Source organism: Lagopus leucura, unplaced genomic scaffold (assembly GCF_019238085.1).
Source record: "Lagopus leucura isolate 7727_CA_CO unplaced genomic scaffold, USGS_WTPT01 Super-Scaffold_73, whole genome shotgun sequence".
NCBI classification, from domain to species: Eukaryota; Metazoa; Chordata; class Aves; order Galliformes; family Phasianidae; genus Lagopus; species Lagopus leucura.
Window position 1 is genome coordinate 47,448,511 of NW_024962252.1, and position 18,565 is coordinate 47,467,075.

General features: G+C 38.1%; 1 protein-coding gene across 10 annotated transcripts in view; it reads left to right on the forward strand.

Annotated features, from left to right (window-relative positions):
• Positions 1 to 18,565, forward strand: part of EYA4 (EYA transcriptional coactivator and phosphatase 4) — a 153,479-nt gene that overhangs the window by 6,859 nt on the left and 128,055 nt on the right. For all 10 annotated transcript variants that reach the window (XM_042889280.1, XM_042889239.1, XM_042889234.1 and 7 more), the window contains one exon: positions 14,186 to 14,287. In XM_042889280.1, coding sequence (XP_042745214.1) covers positions 14,255 to 14,287 — 33 coding nt within the window. In that variant the 5' untranslated portion in view covers positions 14,186 to 14,254. The remainder of the gene's footprint in view (positions 1 to 14,185; positions 14,288 to 18,565) is intronic.

Consider the following 18,565-nt stretch of genomic DNA (forward strand, 5'->3'; position numbering starts at 1 on the left):
TGTCAAATTAGGAATAAGCCTCCAGTAGACAGATTGTAGGGTCTGCAGAAAGAGGAGTATCTTTGCCCTGTTCTCACAGTGTCAGTTCTTTAGGGGTCTTGGTGGGGACAAGAAACAACTGATTGGTTCATGCACCGTGCCTGAATTTTCTTTGTCTCTCCGTTTTCTATGGCAGAACATGAAAGAGTGTGAAGTTGTCATTTCTCACTTGGTGGCAATGCTTCTTAAGCAGTCCTTACCTCTCCTCTGCTGGCCACTTGTTTGAGCTGGATCTGCTCTTCGCTGTGGTTCACAAACAGCTGTGCTGGCATGATGCAAAGGTCGGAATGAGTGGCAGCAGCCGTGCTGCTGAAACTGGCACTGGTGCTGCAGAAATACTTGTGGAACCACAGCCTTGGTTACCTAATCTGCCACCTCTATTAACTGAAGTGCAGGGTCAAATCTGTGGAATAGGTGGAATTTTTTTGAATGAAAACTTCACCTGCAGAAATGATCTCTTAAAAGTTGTGTGTTTTTTAACTAAAGCTAAAGTTGTTACAAATAATTTGCAGATATACATGCGATGAGGAAAGTTATGGTACCTTTGGAGAGGACAGCTGTGATGTTCTCAGAGGAAGGCTGGAGATTGGATGTGAAAACAAAGTTCATAAACTTTCCAGACCTGGACACCACTGTCAAAAAGCTGTGCTCATGAGGAAGAGACAGAGTATAACTGCACTAGCAGGAGAATGTCATCTCCATAGCCTACAGTGCTCATGACTGGCTGCATTCTTTTATTGCTATTCCTGTGGAAAGATGTTGGATAATTTCTGAAAAGTAATCATTACTTAGCTGTTGCTCTAGACAAGTGTTAATTTATGGCAATGATTTTTTGTTAGTCTCCACTGTCACAAAGTATTAACTTACATGCTCTCACATTCCAAATGCCTTTTGTATGTTACTCACATATAACACAGAAATGTGCATGGTGTACCACATCATGGGCTTATGAAAACTTGATCATGCCAAAATACCAATATTATTTTTGATGTGAGTACAAGTTTGATTTCTAGAGGTAAGACTAGTGATGCAACAATACAGTTCTGTGAGATTTTGGATTTGACATGGCTTTTTGCTTAATAACCTGAAGGATACAAAACTGACTTGACATAAATGAAATGGCTTTAACAGCAAATTAAATCATAGATTCAAAAATACTTACTTGCTAATGAATATTTAAAGAGTGCAGTATTACTCAGAGTCTTCCAGGGGTTAGTCATCAAATCAAAACTACTTACTGTTTTAGCAGTGATATAAAGACCAGTGAGATCTACGAGGAGTAGACTGCTACTTTTATTGCATCGTTTGCTGACCTAGGTAAAGAGAGAACTTCTTAAAAACGTTGTCACTAGACTGTAATAGCTACAGTACTGTTACTACAAAGGCTGGGGAAAAAGTAAGCAACAAAGAGAACAGATTGTTGATACACAGTCATCTGGCTCCTTCGGTAAACTGAGAACAAGTAGACAGTTTGTGCTTCAGTACAAGACAGTGGTCTATTTAAAAAAACAACCACGGCCTCAACAGATGATCAGGTTAGTGACCTAGACAAAAAAGGAATAGCAATTGTTTAAACAAAGGACTACACAGAGTAAGAGGAATGGTGTCACCTGCATAGATAGTAGGAATGCAGGTACTGCTGGAGAGATGCATACTCTTCTGACTTTAGAAAGGGAGCTAGAATGGCTGAGGAAGTTCCAGACATAACACAGCAGGAGTAATTAAACTATTGAAAAGTGTGTCTTCTAGAGAATGACCATGGTTTGATCACAGCTAATAAATATCCAAGTAGGGAAAAGGCAAAGAAACCATTGCAAAGTGGTTGGTATGATTAAAATATGAGAATACCTATTTATCACAATTACTTTGTTTTGTATATCTAGTGTGGGTTCTTAGCGAAAGAAAATTCCCTGTGGGATATCGAGCTATTCAAATTACTTGATGATACTTACATTCCATATGAGGGCTAGTGACAGCCCTTAAATCAAAGCAAGAGTGAATAGTTCTTAGAACAGTTGGTAGCATCAAAAACGTAGACTACACAGCCTTTAATACTGGTCTTAGCATTTTCTTTATGTGGTACAAGTGGAGTACAAGAGTTTATCTTTCCTTCATTCATCTGAATGCTTCACTTTAACTTGATGGGCTTAGGATTGCTGTTGAGTTTGGATGAGCAATAATTATCCTCACCTGGGACAGAAAACCACCTGAGATACGTTTGGGAGTAGTCAGGTGGATGGGCAAGATGCTCACTCCTTTCTTCAGCCAGGTGTTTTGGGGAAGCTTAGCTATTGTTCAGTCTTCAATAACTAGCATCATGTACTTATTGAAGCATGTAACTGCTTCATATGGAATTGGAGCTACTTCAAAAACAAGGTGAATGTAAAGATAGTTGTAGTATGCTGTCATTTTCACATGTAATAGGATTCAGTGGGTTGTATGGGAACTACTGAGTCATGGCCTGAACCTCTGATTGATCACCTGAGGCGAGCCATGAGTCAGCCAGAGGAGCACAGGTGAAGGCAATTCACCTGTACTGCTAGAAGGGGTGGAGCCTGGCTGCACCCCTCCTAGATCTATTTAAGAGCTGGCTACCAGTGGGGAAGGATCTCATCTGGAGATCCTTCCTTCTGGTGTTTTGTGGGTGAGCCCAGCATAAGGGTAAGCCTTCCATTTATTCTCTTTTGTTATCATAGTCTACTTCGCCTAACTCTCTTGTTTATTTGTGATTGTAACATCTTAATATCCGTTGATTATACAGTGGGTAAATTTTGGAGGATGTACTTCTATTTAGGTTGTCCAAAATTCTGAAATGATAAATTTGTTTTCGGTTTTAGAAATAGTTTTGTTACCTTGTGCTGTTTTTGTGTTGTAAAGAGATTTTTTAATGTCTGAGGTAAATTTAGGGAGAGGAAATCCTTCACAACTAGTATTTTCAAGTTAATTGTATCTCTTTAAATATTCTGAGGGGTCAAACATAGCTTTTTCTTCTTTCTGTTTTCAGTGGCTTGTTTATAAAGAAATAAAATGTTTTATTTGGTTTGTTTTCAGCAACTTTATTAAAAAATAAGAGGCAAAATGTCTCAGAAATTAACCAAAATATGTCTTATGTTAAAAGGTAGAATTCTTCCCTTAAAAGATTCCTGGCTGTTCAAAACGCTGAAATGGAAATTTCAGTGATAAGGAAAAAAATACATCTTTTTTGTTACATTTTTAAGAGTGGCTTTTTTTTTATTTTTTTTTTATTTTTTTTTTTCCCCCTCAGGATTGTTTTTCTTTTTGGTTTAGTTAGTGTGGTTTTGATTACTGATAAGTTAGAAAACACTACATGCAACTTTTTTTGCAAATCCATTTGTTTACAAACTGAATCCAAAACCAGTCTTCACATTTGTTTTATTTATTTCTGGCTGGAGTAGCCTGTGATTGATTAATCTGGAATGACTCAAAAGAGGTCTGGGTAGCTGTGTGCTTTATCTAACTGTGAGTGAAGAGGTATTTCTCAGCTGGGAAGCACCCAAGCATCAGGGGATTCATCGCTCTGTTTTCAATCTTGCTAATTTCGTAGTATACTGTGCAGTGTTAGGATAAGAGAGGAATGGCTGAATTTATAATTCTGCACTCTGAAATTTTGAACACTAGCCCTTGGTATTTGTTGCACAGGTGTGGAATGGGAGTGGAAGGGCAAAGGAGTTATTCTAAGCCATGTTTGGATACCTGCAAAATTGGTGAATCACAGAATAATAGAATTGTTTGGATTGGATGGGACCTTTAAGATCATCTAGTTCCACCCCCTCTGCTATGGGCAGGGACACCTCGCTCTAGGCAGGTTGTTCAAAGTCCTGTCCCTGAATGCTTCCAGGGAATGGGTATCCACAGTCTTGCTGGTGAACCTGTTCCAGTGTCTCACCACCCTTGCAGTAAAAAATTTCATCCTAATACCTAGTCTAAATCTACCCTCTTTCAGTTTAAAACCCTTTCCCCTTGTCCTGTCATTGTATGCCCTTATAAAAACTCCCTTCCCAACTTTCCATTAGGCCCTCTTCAGGTAATGGAAGGCTGCTATAAGGTCCACCTAGAGCCTTCTCTTTTCCAAGCTGAAGAGCCTCAACAATTTTAGCCTCTCCTTGTAGCCTGTGGCCCTTCTCTGGACCTGCTCCAAGGTTGTTCTTCTTGTGTTGGGGGCTCCAGAACTGGGTACAGTACTCTAGGTTGGTTCTCATAGGGGCAGAGTAAAGGGGCAGAATCACCTCCCTCAACCTGCTGGTCCTGGTTCTCTTGATGCAGTCTAAGATATGGTTTGCCTTTTGGGCTTCAAGTACACATTGTTGAGTCACGTTGAATCTTTTGTCAGTTGACACCCCCAAATCCTTCTCCTCAGAGCTGCTCTCAAGCTGTTCTCCATCCAACCTGTATTTGAGCTTGGGATTATCTTGACCTGGATGCAGGACCTTGCATTGGCCTTGTTGAACTTCATGAGGTTGGCATGGGGCTACCTCTAAAACCTGTCCAGATCACTCTGGATAGCATCCCTTCCCTCTAGCCTGTCAACTGCACTGCTCAGCTCGGTGTTGTCTGCGAACTTGCTGAGGGTGCGCTATGTCCCATTGTCCATGTTGCCTATGAAGATGTTAAATAATACTGGTCCCAGCACCAATCCCTGAGGAATGCCACTTATCACTGTTCTCCACTTGGACATTGAGCTGTTGACCACAACTCTCTGATCTTTGCAAGAGAATGAAATACTGCACTAAAGTATTGTTTTATCAGAAGTAAATGAGACCTAGCACTCACAGTTCTTTACCATTTGCCAGGAAGTCTTTTTTTTTTTTCTTTCTTTTTTTTCTGCTTGTTTGTTGAATGATAATGATGGGAGAGAGGACCAATCTATCATCACAGACCTGTGCAGTGTCTTACCTATTTACTAGTTTAACTGATGGAAAGACTTCTTTATCTCTATTGCTATGTTTATCAACTTGAGGCCTGATTTTAACTGTTTGAAATGGTTTTGTGGAGCTGTGATTTGCTTGTTAGTTAGAAATATCAGAGTAGGGAAATCAGCTTAATTTTTCTTGAATAAAATGTCCACAATAACAGCACAAGCAATGCTATTCTTCAGGAAACTCAGTCTGAGGAAGCAAACAGCACTGAATGGACATTGTGAACTGAATACAAGTGTTCGCCAAAAACTATGCAGAGTTCACAGGACTGTGTGTAATAAACACATGCTGACTGGCATGAAAAGCGATCATTTGACTCAAATTTTGGGAGGTTTTCAGTGTATACAGCTTGATGGCATGAATCATGTCTGTTTCAATTACTGCATTTGATATCTGGCATGAATCCACATGCTCAGAAAGTGAGATGGAAATAGCATATTATGTTCCAGTTAGAGCTGTGTAATTTTTAAAGAGAGGAAGGAGGTAAACAGAGAATAATTGAGGATAGAGTCATTAACACCTAATTGGTGTCAAAGCATCCTAACCAGCTCTTAACATTTGTGAAAACTCAATGTGGATAATAATTTTGCATCAAGATGTGAAAACGTCTGAGTTTTGTTACCAGGACAAAACACCTTTTATTTTACTGGGTTCCTGGATTTCCTGTGAACCTAAGCCTTGGGGATATCAGCCTCTTCATTTATGAAACCAAGGATTTTATTTTTACTTCTTAGCTTTGTTTTCATGCTAATAATATCTGACATTGAACCCTAAAAATTATCCACTTTGGATGTAGCGTTAACATTAGAATACATATAGTATGCCAAATTTGGATACATGCATGGTCTTCTGCATATGCATGCCAGGGATCACGGAAGAATGAGGGCAGTGAGCAGGTCCTGAGCTGTTCCTGCTTAGCTCTCTCCTTCTAGCTGATTTGCTGGCACCCCTGCATTTGAGTCTGAGGTGAGTTCTCCTTATCACAGGGAAAGTGGTCAGGCTCATTGTGTCTCCTTGGTAGGTCGTGTAGAGCCCTCCCAGGTCCCCTCTGTGCAGCCCTACCCCGAGCCAAATGATGTTGTGTGAATTGTTGTGTGAATTACTGTGTGAATTCCTGGAGTAATTTTGATAATTCAAAATGAAGAATAATGACACATCTTCCCTATATAAACAATCCACCTGCAAAAACAAATTGCTGCAGGCCAGAAGCCCAGACAAATATCTTTGCCTTCACCAGGGGCCATTGGCCATACCACAGAGCCAGTGAGCCTCTGTGAGAGGGGAAGGAGCTCAGGGCATTGGAGATCACTCGTAGATGGAGATGTATGACTTGAGCATGCTACAGGAGGTTGTGGAAAATTCTGAAACTTCTCCGAGGTTAAAATACTCATCCTCAGCAAAGAAAAAAATGTCTGAAATCACTTATCTTATGCTATTGAGATGAAAGCCTTAGGAAAAAATAGTGTTAGAAGAAGAGGTGTAGAAAGTTGGAGTTTTCTTATATCTCTTAATTACCCAGATTGTGAGGAAAGGCTTGTATCTGTAACACTATGCAAGCTTTCCAGGAGGCTCATTTCACCCACCTCAGTTTCAGGATGTGGAGACCACTTACCTCAGCTAACCCTAGATAAGCTTGCAAGATCTTCAGGCTGCTTCTATCTCCTGCAGGTACTCCTTTGATTAAAAGGAAAGCAGGAATTAAAATATGAGAGCTAAAATGTGTGTGTGTATGCATATAAGTGTGTGTGTGTGTGTATATATATATGAATACTCTATATATTTCTATTCACCTACTCAGGAAAGCAGTAGATGTCTAGATCCTACTGCCAGAATTGCTTTGCTTACCTTTTCAGCTGCTTATTACAATTATATTTAAGATCTGTTAGTCATTTGCTCTCCCTTGAAGTTAGATATAAATGATAATTTTACTTTTTTTTTCCATTGAAGGGTAGTTTTAATTAGGGTTGACGTTCCTTTCAAGATGATACAGCATTTGCATAAGAGAAAAAACAGGAGCCTAAAAAACTTATAAAACAAACAAAAAACAAACCAGACAAACCCACAGTCAACCATGGGAAATATATCAACTAAAATCTTTTCAGAAATTATGTTAAGAGATGAAATTTCATTTTCTCTTACAACATAAGAAAGATGATATTTTTTTCTACTGAAACAAGAACAGACAATGTGTCTAGAAAGTCTAAATGTTATAACTTCATTTATTTTAAATATGTTAAATTAGAATGTTTTTTCTTATTTGCTTGTCTGCTTGCAGCAAGTTTTGAAGAAAGCTAACTTATAAAGCATATCATTATTATTTCATTGTTATTGCTATTTTGCAGCATGGGTCTTTCCTCTTTTCCAAAATGTGATACTAATAGAGGCTGAGAAAGCAGTATGTTTTTACTGTTCAAAATGTTTTTTGACTATAGCTTCATGCTAATTCAAAACCTGATTACGTTATTAATTTCCTTTCTTTTTAGCCTATTTGGGTTCTATTTTATCTTTTTCATAGCAGACTACAGGTGATATGTATGCAGACAGCTAGGAGTAAGAATACTTTCTATGTAAGAATTGCTTGAGTGTTAGGCAGTGCTTGTTATTGTTTGTACTCTCTTTCCTTTCCCTTGCAATAAATAAGCTTATTCATGGGAATAAACAATTGTGAAGTTATCTAATTTAGATCACAGTACACATGTACTACTACAATCTCTTGCACTAATTTTGGAGGGATTCATTTCTTTGTTGACTTCCTTGCATAACCTTTTGTAGCGCCTTATATTTAGAAATGTATCTCCTCAGGCTCTCTGTAGGAAAGACGTGGAGCCCAGAGTATTGCCAATGCTGGAGGAGCTCAACCCTGTGAGGCTGTGTTTGTTTACTCAAGCAGTAGCACCTTACTGTGCATGTGCTGCATGTCTTCAGTTGTGGTAATAAGCACTGAGTACTTTGGCTATCACAAATTTATGAAGTTGAGAACGAGAAAATGAGAAAATATTCTGTCTGTGACCACTTGTCAGTTAACATTTTGTGCTCTTCATCAGTGTGTGGCTGTCACAGAAATGGTTCTTCCTTGTGGCTATGAGATAATTATGTTAACTACAGTGGTGTCCTTTCTGCTAATCATCTATTATTGACACAATTTATAATGTAAGAATAATCTAGTAAACTTGACTAGGATGGTGCATGTCCTATATTATACAACTGGAACATCTCTGCGATACAATCAGAATAGAAGGTGTTCTACAGTTGAAGAAAAATGAAAATAATCTGTCTATATTCCCAATGTGGAATTATTATTTGAAAAAATATTGTTGTGGTAGAAACTAAGGACCCTTTTCTTTGCTTATTTCATCTAGCAAGAGCAATTTCAAGTGAGGCAAAAACTTCTCTAGGTTTGTGGATTAAGGTGAAAGGGAAGAAACATTCTGATGGTGAAGCTCCTTTTCTAGACAAAGGACTCTTGTTGGACAGCCATTTCTCCTTTTAGCTGAGTGGAGGATCCAAAGCAAGCTCAGAGATACTCTTGGGAAATGCCATGTCATTTAAGGATGTATTATTACTATTATTATCATTATTGCCAGTTTGCTCCCAAGATTTGCATCCTGTTTTGAGCTTGGGAAAGTTGCAAAACTTGCTTTTTTTCCACATCTTGTATGAAATGAAATTGCCTCAGTCAATTGCTTATTTGTTATAATTTCATTTTCTTGTTGAACAAAAGCATGAAGAAATCCTTGCTAGGGAAGAGATTGTGTACTTGCTGTCTTGCATTTTCAGTTATTTATAAATCTGTATGCAGGAGATCCTTGAGGAGTTCTTGATTTTATTTTTTTTATTTTTAACTTGTGAGTGTATCTCTGGGAAGAAACACATGTTTCTCCTCATGATCAAGTCCTGGAAGTTGCAGTTTAAATTTGATGAAGTGTTTTATTCCCCCAGATAAAAATAAATAAATAAAAAATTATATTTAAATGTATTTGTTGATGAGGAAAGTCAGGAATCCCCCTAATTAAGACATTTCTTAGAAAGGTAAAATTTTTATCTGAGAGCATAAAACACTTCATCAGTTTTAAAGCCACATCTGCAAGGACTGGATCAAGAGCAGAAACAGACATTTTTCTTCATTCTGGCTTGTCTGTGAATTTAAGACTTTTAACAAAAGTTTTAAAAATAGTTAAAAACAGTTAGAAACACTTGCAGTATAAAAGGGATAAGAGTGCCCTCCCTTCCTCTGTTTTTAATCTGGTTCTCTTGATGGGATAAACTACAAGGTCGGATTGGTAACTGGATTATTGCCTCATAAAACAGCACGAGGTTACTATTATCCTTTAATTTTATATCTTTATTAGGGAGCAATGTTGGTCCTATTTAAATCACTGACTTCTCTAATGGTTTTTCTCCTCTTTTACAAATTTATTAAACTAAACCCTAAAGGATTTGGTCTAAGTGCAATTGGGATAACTGCCATTATAAAAATCATTGTGTTAGAAGTTGGTTATAATCAGCAGCTTTAGCTGGGCTCAAAATTTAGTAGGATTTAGCTGTTGATATCTTGGTCCATTAGGTAGGATGCTGATAAAACCATACATTCAAATTTTACTTAAAAAGAAATATCTTAATTTCCAGCAGTACAGTATTTAAATTTTGAGGCAGTGTGAAAATGAACAACAGAGCCCTAAAATCTGTTATAATGTTAATGCTTGTGAAAAGTTATATTTAGTACATAGCATTTAGTGCATAGTATATTTATGCAAAAAAAGATTAAAATAAGCTTGTCTTGCAATTCAGTCAAGTTATTTTAAAAATTCTTCAAGGTCCATCTTTTATGAAGACAACTAATACAAGTGACATATTTAATGTTGTATTTCACAGGATACATCGATGTGAATACTGGGGCACAGTGTATGCATTGTGAGTGAGACATAGGTGATTCTTAATAGGAGAACTCCTGTTGGACCTAAATGATTAGGATTCATCTAAACAGTTGGTGATAATCCTGATATTTTAAAGAAAAAGGTGACGTTGATTTCAGTGTACTTTGGTTAGTACAGAAAGACATCGGTGTTCTGTTTGTTGTAATATGGTTCTGTAGTTGACTTTCATACAGAAGGTGAGATACTTATCGCTTTCTGTGACCAACAGTCAGATTTGGAGCATTTACAGCTTGAATGTGAGCCCAGTATTGACTGCAGTCTGTAGACTTCAAAAATGCTGATTTTGTTCTGAATGTTTTATTTTTATGTTGAGTGCTTCACCGTTTTTTCTTAGGCAATCTTACTAATGCACACATTTCAAACTTCTAATTAAATTAAAACAGATTTTATGTTTAAGTTCTATGTCAAATATTTCAGGATCATTTGTGAAAATTCACCTTTGTGTTTGGAATTGCCTTCTTCGGCAGGGGCAGATGAGTAATGGCCTGCTGCAGGAAATCCCATGTAGAACTGCTTTCTTTCAAAATATCCATTGTTCTCAGTAGCCTCCCGTCTTAAATTTGCCTATATTGAGTGTTTTAAAGAAAGCTGTTAATTCCACTTTTGTCTCATCTAGACAAAGATCACAAAAATTTTTTCCACATGCATGGCTGTTGGCTCTGTGTTGATCAGAAACTATGGAAGATGGTTGCTGTTGTGCTGAAGGTATCCTGGGCAAAGACATCCATGTCTTGAATGCCTTTGAAATTGAGAGGAGATTTCCTCCACCTTGAAAGACAAAATTTTTACAGCTTTTTCTTAAGGTTGAGCATGTACCACAGGATTGCTTACAGTTGTTCTTTTCCTTATGCAAGTAAACAGCAAAATTAATTAAATGCCAGTTAAGCTCTTTCTGAAACTTTGAGGGAAAGAAAAGAAGAAAGTCCAATCCAGCAGCAGGATCAAGGGGAGACTGGAAAAAAAAAAGTAAGGCAAGAGGAGTTGTTCCTAGCTGAATACAGGGAGGTGTATGGGGATAAGAGTCTGGTCTGCAGCTCCAATTCATGCAAACAGCTATAAACAGCTCAGATAAGTAATAATTGCATTTATCCAGGTTGAAGATAGCGTAAGGTTCAAGTGCCTAGTGGTCAAAATTTTAAACCAAAATGATTCCATAATGTTTATGTTTATAGGGAATACTCCTAGGTAATAGTATTATGGGGTACCTTGTTGATAAGCAAATCCAAGTAATGCTTGCTTGTTTGGACTACTTAATTTATGCATTTGCATACAATAACATATTTTGTTCTCTTTTGAATGTCATAGTAGGCTTGATTTATAATTTTATAATTACTGATATATACAATATCTGTGCCACTTGCTTTATTTTAAATCGTGCAAATTACTTGTTATTCTAAAGTGGATTTTTTTTTTTTTCTGAGAATGGAGACTGATATATATTTGTGTGACTTTGACCTCTTTAAAACCTACCTGAAGGTATCCCATGTGTTAGAGCATTGGAAGATAAAGGGGCCCAAGAGATTAGGTTGTCATTCAAGAACCATTTCTTCTAAGCTCAAGATCAATGCACCCCTAACAGTAAGAAATTAGGCAAAGGTGACAGACGGCCTGCACAGATGACAAAGGAGCTCATGGAAAAACTTAAATGGAAGAAGAAAGTTTATGGAAAGTGAAATAGGGGTCTAGCCAATTGAGAGGAACATAGGAACATTGTCAGGGCATGCAGGGATCCAGGGATGCAACAAGGAAGGCTAAGGCCCATGTAGAATTTAATCTGGTAAGGGAAGTCAAGAACAACAATAAAGACTTCTTTAAGTGTGTCAGTAGCAAAAGAAACACTAGGGAAAATGTGGACCTGCTGCTGAATAAAGTGGGAGCCCTGGTAGTGGCAAACAGACACTGAGAAAGCAAAGTTACTGAAAGCCTTCTTTGCTTCAATCTTTACTACTAAGAATGCCCTTCAGAAATCTCAAAACCTGGAGTGAAGAGAGTTGGTCTGGGGAAGGGAAGATTTCCTTTTGGTCAAGGAGGATCTGGTCAGAAATCATCTAGGCAAACCTGATGCACTCAGATCCATGGGCCTTGATGGGATGCAGCCACGAGTTCTGAGGAAGCTGGCGGAAATGATTGCCAAGCCATTCTCTGTCATCTATGAAAGGTCATGGAGAACAGGAGAAGTGCCTGAATACTGGAGGAAAGCCAATGACACTCCAGTTTTCAAAGAAAGGGCAAGAAGGAGAGTCCTGGCAACTACAGGACAGTCAGCCTCACCTTCATCCTGGGAAGGCGATGGAACAGCTTATTCTGGATGATATCTCCAGGCAAGAAGAAAAGGAGGTTACTGAGAGCAGCCAGCATGGATGCACCAAAGGAAAAGTCATGCTTGACCAACCTGGTAGCCTTGTATGATGTCATGACTGGCTGGGTAGATGAGGATAGAGCAGTGGATGTTGTGTGCCTTGAATTCGGCAAGGTTTTTGACACTGTCTCCCATAGCATGCTTGTAGGTAAGATTAGAAAGTGTGGGATAGACAAGCAAACATGAGATTGATTGAGAATGGGCTGACTGACAGAGCTAAGAAGATTGTGTTAAGTGGTGCAGAGCCTAGTGAGAGGCCTGTATGTAACTTTTGGTATTCCCTGGGGATTGGCACTGGGTCTAGTCTTGTTCAACATCTTCATAAGTGACCTGGATGAAGGGATATAATGCAGTCTCAGCATATTTGCTGATGATACAAAACTGGAGCTGTGGTTGACACACCAGGAGGCTGTGCTGCCATTCAGTAACACTAGAACAGGCTGCAGAGTTGGGCGGAAAGGAACCTGATGAGGTTCAACAAGGGCATGTGCAAAGTCTTTCAACTGGGGTGGAAAGACTGCATTCATCAGTACAGGTTGAAGCTGAACAGCTGGAAAAGAGCTCTGTGAAGAAGGACCTGAGCATCCTGGTGGATAGCAGTTTGACCACAAGTCAGCAGTGCATCCTTGCTGCCAAGACGGCCAATAGTATTCTGGGGCACATTAAAAACAGTGTGGCCTGGGAGGTCGAGGGAGGTGATCCTCTGCCTCTATTCTGCCCTGATGAGGCCACATCTGGAGTACTGTGTCCAGTTCTGGGTTCCCCAGTTCAAGAAAGTCAGGGAACCACTGGAGAGAGTCCAGTGGAGGGCGCCAAATATGATTAGGATTCTCTGGATGATCTCTCTTATGAAGAAAGTGTGAGAGACTTGGGACTGTTTAGACTCGAGAAGACTGAGGGAGGATCTTATCAATGCTTCAAAAAGGCGGGAGTCAAGTGGATGGGGCCAGGGTCTTTTCAGTGGTGGCCAGTGGCGGAACAAGGGGCAATGGGCACAAACTGGAACATAGGAAGTTCCACACAAACATGAGGAAAAGCTTCTTTCCTGTGAGGGTGACAAAATATTGAAATGGGCTGACCTGTCCAGGAGGCTGTGGAGTCTCCTCTGGAGATATTCAAAACACACCTGAATGTCTTCCTGTGTGAGCTACTGTGGGGAATCTGCTTTAGGATGAGGTTGGATTTGATGATCTCCAGAGGTCTCTTCTAACACGTACAATTCTGTGTTTTTGTGTCTTTATAATTAAGGTTACTGTAATCATTATTGCACAGAACTCTGTTTTCATAATTAATATTTCAATATTTGATAACAATGATTCACTGTTTGAGAGAAGACATAGACATCGTGGATAATTAGGATATCGCCTATCATTTAGCACATTGCAGGGAGTTGCTTGTTGTAAACCACTTAGTGTATTTTATTTAATCCTAAAGGAATTTAATGGACCTGTGAATAGGGACTTCATGCTGATGATTGTGTAATAACCTTTTTCTTCCAGACACTTAAAGACTAAGAGATAGTCATTAAAAGTGTATTAATCAGTTTTGCTCTGTGTTCCATAATTGTCTGCCTAATATGTCTTCCCAAGGGTTATCTTCATCTTTTTTTTTTTGGTCTACTTAAACAGCTGGCAGTATTAAACAGCTTTGTTATTGGTTTGTTTTTATAGCTGTTTTTTCTTGACGGAGTGGAAAAATTATTACTTACGCATTGTTTCTGTTTTAGATAGCTTTCCAAAAGAGTACTGGAGGTGTTGAAATTTATATATAAATTAGACTTCAAGGAAGTCATTGGGAACTTTGATGCAGATTTTAGTGGTATCGTAGTCTCAATTGTTTATTTGTTTATTGCAGATTTATTTAGAAGCGAGGGCTACAGACTAATATGTTAACATTTTATCTCCTTTTTAATTTAGATCACTGAGCTATAAATTGAACGGAAGATAATTTCTGCTTGTGGTGAAAAGGAAAGGTGAACAACCTCCATGGAAGACTCTCAGGATCTAAGTGAACAGTCAGTAAGTATAAAAGCTGCTAAAGTTAATGGAAAACAAACAAACTCTGTTCAAATTGTGCACGAATGGGTTTTACTTCAGATTGGAAAATTACAGTGAGATCTAGGAAAAACTTCTAAGCCTCTATATTCAAACTTTTTTTGAGCTCGTACATGAAATATGTAGTTTTAATCTTATTTTTTACCACTGAAAGATAAAAGAACATAGTAATATAGAATTTTGAAGAACTAGACTTTCTGAAGAGGTGATGGATATAATTGAGGTACACTTGAAGAATAAAACGTTAGTCTTGCACAGTGATATTTTTTAAACAGCTATATCACAATATATATAACCACTGTGGCCTGCTAGTTTTGTTAAAGCAATTGTTATCAGAAACATGAACAAGAACTGTCAGGTGATATGCTGTTACAGATGATACACCCAACTCTCTCGTGTTTCAAGAGGATTGTCAGTATTGACAGTATCTCCCTGTCCTGGGTCAGAGGGGGGTATCCTTTGTTGTTGATGAAATAGCTGGTAAATATATGGGTAGACGTTTCTTCTATTTTTTTTCTAATTTTTCCTCTCTTTTAAGGATGTGGTTTCCAGACTTCCTTAGCCACCAGGCTGCAGTTCTGAGGAGGCAGTGTGTTCTGATTGAATTTAAACTTGGCTAGGTCATCCCAAATACTGGCTTTGTTTTTAACATCTTAATTTCTAGTAGCCACAATGCTGGCAGATTTGTGAACGCCATGTTCCCCACAAGTCTCAGTTTGGGCTCAGTATACTAAAGTTCAATAAAGGGATTTCATATTTCTGTTTTTACATGCTGAAATAGGTTATCCATGTAATAAACTAGTTTTAATATCTTTTTATAGCAGAGACTTTTATATGTAACAGAAGTGCAAGGAACTGAGAAGAGCACGTGTGTTTTTAAAATGTTAGTAATTTTCTTTAATAAGGAGTACTTTGCTCCTGACTGGATAGCTCCTATCTGAGACTTTATCTTGGACTGGACTTTCATTGCAGATTTTAAATGGGACAGAACTGGAAAGTCTTAACAGTGTCTCAAGTCACTGTGGTGGCACTACTCAGGACAGCTGCATGTATTTATGTATTTAAACAGTTCCCAACCAAAACTTTAGGGCATGTAAAAGCTACATGGCTTCATAATTTAATAAAGTTTTATAAAGGTCATAAAAGATTAAGCAGAAGTTCTCTCATGGTCTGCAAAACAATTACTCTCGGCAATATACATAATAGAGTTATTAATAGCAAGTAGATGAGCCAGTTTAGCTTAGTGCAAAAATGTGCTTTCATCATAGTTGAAATGTTTTTGCATCGGTGGATGTCTAATAAATGCATAGTTTAATATCCATTTTATTATCTTATCATAATCTGATCTCTAGTTTTCCATAGTTACTATATAGCTTTAAACTAATGTGAGAACAGTTCTGCAGATTAAAAATGGAGGTGATGTATAATCTATGTTGCATTATAGATATCATAGAGTACTGTTGGTGTCACAGAAAGTCCTCATTCAAGGCAGTAGATTTTTTTCCATCTTTGCTGAAGAGCAGCAGAACTTCAGTACAGTAGGTGGGGGAGTCCCCCTTCATCACCCTTTTCCTGCTTGGTGTGCAACCATACTGAGGCCTACCCCAGATGTTGCTATCTTGAGAAAAGCAATTGCCATGTGAAGCCTGTCTGCATAGAGCAGATACTGAGCCCCACTTGATAGGTCTCTTCGCTGTAATATTAGAGTAGAACTCTTCTTACAGTCAAATTTTGAAAAATAAAATATTGTTCCTGGCTTAGTTCTTTTAAAAACCCCAGGCAAGGACTTGAGCTGGAAATCCCAGATAGAAGGAGATGTTCTCTGAGCCTTTATTAGCTTAATCTCCAGGAAGATATCAGATGTATATCTTACACCCTTTCATCTTGTATTAACCTGGTGTTTTGTAGTGCTTGGTATGTTTTGTATTGGTTAGATCTAGGCAGTTCTTGGTCATCGTGAATTATTTCTGGTTCTTGATGTGTTCAGGGCACATAGGTATTTAATTTCGGCTTCAGAATTTCTATCTGGGAGCTGAGTACATAAGATTTAGATCATGGAAATTGTAGGCGCCTAAGGATCCAGCCCCTGCTGCAAGCACATTAGATTGTGTGAATAAGCATGAATGCAAGACCTGTGTTCAAACTTGTGCTGGCGTCTTGCCCTGAATATTCTAGTCTGTGGTTACTTGAAAGACTGCCTGTCTCTGCAACTGAGATAGTTTAGAAGGTGCTTGCTGTTGGATAATGTTTGATGGACAGGCAAGTTTTCTGAATAGAGAGATTCCTTTGTTGAATTAATTTCCCTCAGCAGTCTGTTAAGAGCTTTTCGTCACTGGGAAAGGAGTGCAGATGTGTTTACTTGGAATAGCTAAATAATAATGTAAATGTTCAAGTTCTAATTTAAAGAAAAAAAATTATGCTAATTTGTGCAAGTAGATGGTTCCTCGAAAGTATGATATGCTGTAATGCACCTTTTATTCTTATAGTCCTTTCCATAATTCTGAGATTGCTGTTGTTGTTTGCTCTGTCTTCCATTCTTTTACAATAAACAAATACAAAACAATTGGTTTTACAGCTCCTATACTAAAACTGTATCAGTGAAACTCATGACTGTAGTTAGGAGCAACTCCACAGCATCTTTATTAGCATATGGGAAACAAATTCCTCGACTTTTGTCTCGGGTAGAAATGGCATGACCACATACTGCTTCTTTCAGCAGTCCAAGTGCACCCCTCTTCTCTAAGCCTTGACTGGAGTTGCATCTGATGGAAATGAACAGCTGCTGTGTTTTCTGAGCCACATGCTTGATTAGATGTAATGTATACATAGTTTATTTTGTTATATCACTAATTTATTTATTTTCCCTATTTTTATTTGTAGGAAACTTCCTTCCCCTGCTGCATTTCTTTCTTTATGCACTGACTGATAGAAGTCAGCCTCCTTCAATGTGTAGGGCTTCACTTCTGATGAATTCCTTGTGCTTGCTTTCCTTTGCCTCCCAGTCTCATGTAGCAGAGGGAGTGAATCTGGTCTTAGAATGAATATTATTTAGTGATAAAAACAGAGTCAGGATTAGAGCAGAGTAGGGATTACTGCACTTCATTTTTCCTGTCTTTACTCACAGCCTCATAGACCAATAGCCATATTTTGAACACCAGGAACTTGGTGCATACCACAACCTCACATTGAAGAGGGGGGTGATCCATCAGGTGCATGTCAGTTCTAGCTGGGCTCCTGCAACCAACCAACAGAGAATGTGCTGGGGTGGGGCTCATCCTTCATTGGTGCTGCACCTTTGAAGATATCTTAACATAAGTTGGTCACGATTCTCTTTTTATTTCCAAATTCAGATGCACAACATGATTGTGCAACTGTGCATAGGAGGGAAATGTGCAGTTGATTGATAGAAAGGTTCAGTTTATGAGTATTTTGAATGATAATGAAGAAAATAGCAAGACGCATTTTCCAGTTTGAAGAAAATAATCATTTTTATTATGACGCAATGTTGGTCATCACGTGCAGGATGCAACTTAGCAAATAAAAGAATACTTAAAGCCACATTGGTTTTATGGAGACAGAAGTGTCTATGGGAAGTATTTTAGTAACTGTAATTACTATAGATTTTATATGCAACATATTAAAAACACAGAAGATATAATGAAGCATATCAGATTTTACGTTGTCTTCCAAATTAATATACTGAGTTTACTAAATGCTAACTAGAGGTGCATTTAAAGACTCTTCTGTTTAGTTTCGAAATAGAAGAGGAGGAAATGTACAGATCTTATTTACCAGGACCCAGGAAAGAAAAAGATTCTTTTTTTTTTTAAGTAGAGAGATGATTGATAAAATAGTAAATAAAGTTTAGCACTTAGATAATCCCTTGTTGTGTCTTGGTGTAGCAAAAAAGATTTTGGAATTACAGAAGTTTTAAGCTATTTATTTTATTTTTCTTATAGTCATTATTAGCTGTTCAGTCTGTATTAGTAGAAGAAAAATAATTTGGCTGCTAACTGGCTAGTTTAGGGTTTCAAAGGGCCTTATTAGAAACTGATGTAATTTCATCCCCTGGTCCTTTTATATAACAGCGTGCATATTTATATTACTTCATTTTAACCTAGAATTAAACAATAGATTGCAGTTGTGTAGGACAGGACACTAGTAGATATGAAGCTAAAAACTCAATGAATTTTTTCTCCTTTCTCATGAAATTTGGGTGATCATCAGCACTGTGCACTGGGT